The 5089-nt window shown below is 49.2% G+C and overlaps 1 protein-coding gene across 1 annotated transcript in view; it reads right to left on the bottom strand.

Moving 5' to 3' along the window:
• DDX27 (DEAD-box helicase 27) overlaps window positions 1-5089 on the bottom strand; it is a 30111-nt gene that overhangs the window by 3924 nt on the left and 21098 nt on the right. Inside the window, exons 14-17 of the mRNA XM_006141283.3 lie at window positions 4341-4422; window positions 4059-4236; window positions 2930-3036; window positions 2656-2758 (exon numbers count right to left, since the gene is read on the bottom strand). Of these exons, the coding sequence (XP_006141345.1) occupies window positions 2656-2758; window positions 2930-3036; window positions 4059-4236; window positions 4341-4422 (470 nt within the window). The remainder of the gene's footprint in view (window positions 1-2655; window positions 2759-2929; window positions 3037-4058; window positions 4237-4340; window positions 4423-5089) is intronic.

Consider the following 5089-nt stretch of genomic DNA (forward strand, 5'->3'; position numbering starts at 1 on the left):
GAGAAATCACCCCCCAGGGGGGATGGTCACGCCGCAATCCCTTCTCCTCCATTCTCCTCTCGGGATCTTGGGCACGCACGCACATGCGCCCGGCGTGAGTTTTAAGCCACCGGGTCCAGGACACGAACCGCGGTCGACTACGTGGGAGTCCAGCGACATAGCCATTACGCTAACTGCTGGTTCCCTCTCTCTCTCTCTTGTAAAATCTAAATAAATGAATGAATAAGTAAAATTAAATAATCCTATTTAAAAAAAAAAAGGTTTATATGTATGTCTGAATAAAATGATCTCCAAGCTACAAATAAAATAAAAAATCAAATTAAAAAACTAAAGTATAGATCAATATGAATTCAATACTGTTTTTAATTATTTAAATAGAGGGAAGAGATATTAAAATATCTCCTGCCGGGACCATCAATTAGCATAATGACTATGTTGCTGAACTCCCATGTAGTTGACCACGGTTCAAGTCCTGGACCCAGTGGCGTAAACTCACGCCCGACGTGCGGGTCCTGAGAGGAGAATGGAGGAGAAGGGATTATGGCGTGGCCATCCCCCAGGGGGGGTGATTTCTCACTTTCTATCTCTCTGCCTCTCTGGCGAACACACGTGCCCTATAGCAAAAACCTCTTGAAAAAAAAAAAATCTCTTGATTTATTTTAGAGAGATTTTTGCTATAGGGTGCATACATACACTCCCCAGAGAGACAAAAGACAGAAAGTGAGAACCGCTCCCCCAGGGAAAATGGCCACACTGCAATCCCTTCTCCTCCATTTTCCTGTTGGTATTTTGGACATACACACACGTGTGGCTGGCATGAATTTAAGCTGCCGGATCCAAGATCTGAACCGTGGTCAACTACGTGGGAGTCCAGCAATATAAACATTACGCCATCTGCTAGTCCCTCTCCTAATCTTTTAAAAATAATTTTTTATAGTAGTAAAATATATGATATAAAATGTGCCATGTTACTCATTCTCAATATGATGGAGTGATATTAATTAACACTGACAATATTGCCCAGCCATTGCTCCTGTTTCCAGAACTCCAAACAGGAAGGTCACTCGCTGTCCTCATCACACACAGACTCCATAAGCACTGGGCGATCTCCCCCACATCTCCTCTCTCCCAGCCCTAGGTCTTCTCTAATCTCCTTGTCTCCTAAATTCATTCATCTAAGTACCTCCCGAAGTGGAGTCACACCATGGTTTCCTTTTGCGGCTGGATTATTTCAATCAGCATAACGAGTTCAATGCTTGTCCTTGCTGCACGTATGGAAGCGTGGCTCTGGCTAAGGCCCCATCGTGTACACAAGCTGCACACCACATCTCCTCTGTCCATTCCTCTGTGGCAGGCCTATGAATATTGCTTCAAGAACACAGAGTCCCCATGTTCAGTTCTTTTGGGTGCTGTGATGGTCTGCACGATGACCTCCCCACACAGTTTACGGTTTGGAATGTGGTGCTGGGAGCGGGTAGCAGACAGTGGTGATCACGGTGACAGAATCATAGCGGCATCGCACCCATGACCAGAGGAGAATGACTCTTGAGACGCAGGGAGTTCTAGCTCTTGTGAGAAGGGGCCTGCGTCTTGTTCGCTCTGCACACACCTGCCATCTTCCATGCTTCTGTCAGCCACACCGCAGGCTGGCCCGATGGCAGGCCCACATCTTTGGACTTCCCAGGCCCCAGAACTGAGTCAATAAACTTCTTCTCTCTTCTTTTTTTTTTTTAATAGATATTTGTGATAGGGTACATGGGCTTGCCAGAGAGAGAGGAAAAATGACAAATCACCCCCAGAGGGAGATGCAATTCCTTCTCCATTCTTCTCAGGATTTTGGGCACGCGCGCGCATACACACACACAAACACACCTGGTGTGCTCTTGAAACCACAGGGTCTGAACTCAAACCACAGTGGGCCATGTGGAAACCAGCACCTTAACCACCATGCCACCCGTCAACCCCTAAACTCCTGTTTCTTTTTTTTTGGGAGAGGTTTTTGCTATAGGGCACATGCGCTCGCCGGAAAGAGAGAGACAGAGAGACAGAAAATGAGAAATCACCCCCTGGGGGCATGGCCACGCTGCAACCCCTTCTCCTCCATTCTCCTCTTGGGATCTTGGGCACGCACGCACAAACGCCTCGTGTGAGTTTAAGCCACTGGGTCCAGGACTCGAACTGCAGCCGACTACATAGGAGTCCAGCGACATAGCCATTACACTAACTGCTGGTCCCATAAACTCCTGTTTCTTTACACATTGCCAACCCCAGATATTTGTTAGCAACACAACAGCAGACTAAGACAGGTCTACCTCTAGGAGTAGAACTGCTGGGTCGCACGATAAATCTATGTCAAGTTTTTTTTTTTTTTGGAGAGATTTTCACTACAGGGCGCGTGCACTCGCCAGACAGACAGAGAGAGACAGACAAAAAGCAAGAAATCAACCCTCAGGGGGGCTGATCACGCCACAATCCCTTCTCCTCCATTCTCCTCTTGGGATCTTGGGCACGCACGCACACGCACCTGGCGTGAGTTTTAAGCCACCGGGTCCGGGACGCGAACCATGGTCGACTAGACGGGAGTCCAGCGACATAGCCATTACGTTAACTGCTGGTCCCCTATGTTGAGTTTTTTAAGGAAACTCCCTGACTTACTTTTTTCCTTCTTCCTCTCTTCCTTGGTCTGGAACCAGCTCCTCTCAGGCTCCTGGTCCCGGGCCTCCTTCCCCTTCTCCAGAAGCCGCTTTGCAGTGTTGATCTGTAGGGACAGCAAAAGGGTGCCTGCCATGAACCCCACCTACTAACACATATCATGGCAGCAGCGGGAAGCCACTGCCTGCAAACACCTGGCTTCTGCTGGGCTGTAAACACTCCGGGGAGCAGCACCAGCGGGGACAAGTGCATGCGGCCGAGCCCCCTACAGCCGCACCTGGGCTTCGGACTGCTGCATCTCCTTCTCCTCTGCCTCAAGCTGCAGTACCGCATACACGTCCTTCTCCATTTTCTCGATCTTATCCCGGAATTTGAGGATAACATCTGGAGGGAAGAGAATAAAGAGGGCTTAAAGATAAGTGTAAAGAGGCCAGCAGGTGGCATAGTGGTTAGGGTGCTGGACTCCCACATTGCCGACTACAGTTTGAGTCTTACAGTGGCTTGAAACTCACATCAGACATGTGTGCATGTATGCCCAAAATCCCAAGAAGAGAATGGAGGACAACGGATTGTGTTGTGCTCATCCCTGAGAGATGGTCTCTCTGGCAAGCCCATGCACCCAATAGTGAAAATCTCTAACAACAAAAAGGTACAAGTCTTTAAAGAGTAACACTGTGCAGACGATGAAAACAATGCAGCTGTGAATTTAAACCAGGAAACCGTGGTTTTCAACATGTAACTGCTCTGCTTAATTACCCACCTTGGAACTGTAAACCCCTAACAGTGTCCTAGTCTCCCTCTCTGATCTGCCAAGTCCTCTGCTTGCAGGCCTGGGCCCCTTGACCTTCCTATTACGGACACATCCAGCTTGTTCCCACCTCAGAGCCTTTGCTCTTGTTCTCGGCAAGGCCAGTTCAGCCCCCAGATCTCCTGGACGCCTCATTCTCATCATCTGGGACCTAGCTCAGTGCCAGCTCCTCAGGTCTTCTCTAAACAGCTTCTCTAAAGTGGCACCTCTACTCCTGTCCCACTCATGTCCACTCCTAGCTGCTCATGTCTCCAGCTTCCCCAGAGAACGTGCAAGGCGTGAGTTTAAACCACCGGGTCTGGGACTCGAACCCATGGTCATCTACATGAGAGTTCAGCAACATAGCCATTACACCAATGGCTGGTACCCAAAAAATAAAATTTTTAGAAGTTAAAAAAAATAATTTTTTTTATTGGGCCAGCAGGTAATACGGAGCTTAAGGCACTGGATTCCCACATGGCCAAGTGTGTGGTCTGAGTCTTGGACTCAGCAGCATGAGAATCACGTTGGGTGCATGTGCATGCATGCCCAAAAATCCGAAGAGGAGACTGCCCTGCCCATTGAACCATCCTACAATGGTGCAGTGGAGCCTACTCACCCTGGGGAAGTATCCGGGCCTTCACAGGTGCCTTGGCAGCCTTCACAATCTCTTTGAGCATCTTCCGCTCCTCTTCTCCCACCAGAGAGACGGAGCGCCCAGCCCTGCCGGCACGCGCAGTACGCCCTACGCGGTGGACATAATGTTTGATGGTATTGGGCATTGTGAAGTTGATTACCTGGAAGGTCAAGATCAAGCATCAGGAAGATCTGGCAGAGGAAGGGAGGCCCACCAGAAGGTAAAGCTTCCTACCCAAGTTGAAGGAAGAGAGGGCTTGCTCACCGTTTTGACCCCCTCAATGTCAAGTCCCCGGGCTGCCACATCTGTGGCCACAAGGATGTCAATCTGCTCATCTTTAAAGCGCCTAGAAACAGCCACAAACAGAGTCACCCAGGTACCCTATTCCAGCAACACTCGACAGGAGTCTGTTCCAGCAGAGGACAGATGGGACACTCGTCACGGCAAATCCTTCTGGAGTCAAGCAGCAGATGTAGATCACAGTGGGACAGGCTCTAGACAGTCTGGTATTTGCACTCCCTTTATACAGCCCTTCACACAAAGCCAAGTTTTGCATACACTATCTTCAGCAGAAGCTCCTAGACAGTTTTGAATTTGAAACCACCGAGCTGGTCCATAGGAAAGAGCGTATGGCACGGTCTGTGTTCAGATCAGCCTTTCTGCTCATAAACGCCTCTCGACACCCCCAAAGGGAAAGCCAAGTGGAAAGTTCTCCAGGCTCCTCGTTTACCACCCTCATCTGTGCTGTGAGAATCAGAAATCACATGGAGGGCAGGATGCTGGCATGGTGCTAACAAGATACTCTGCAGTACTGCACTCACAGGGAAAGGCTCTAGGTTTGTGACCCAAGACCTCCCTGCATGTCCCAAGCATGTGCGTGCCCAGAATCCAGGCTGGCTGAGGCTGGGGGCGGAACACAACATGAAGACCACCAACTAGAGGTGCCTGTCTTGTTCTCTCATTCACGGAAGAAATAAACTTAAAAAAAAAAAAAAAAAAAGGACCACGCAGTT

The sequence above is a fragment of the Tupaia chinensis genome, unplaced genomic scaffold (assembly GCF_000334495.1).
Source record: "Tupaia chinensis unplaced genomic scaffold, TupChi_1.0 Scaffold000049_1, whole genome shotgun sequence".
NCBI lineage: Eukaryota > Metazoa > Chordata > Mammalia > Scandentia > Tupaiidae > Tupaia > Tupaia belangeri.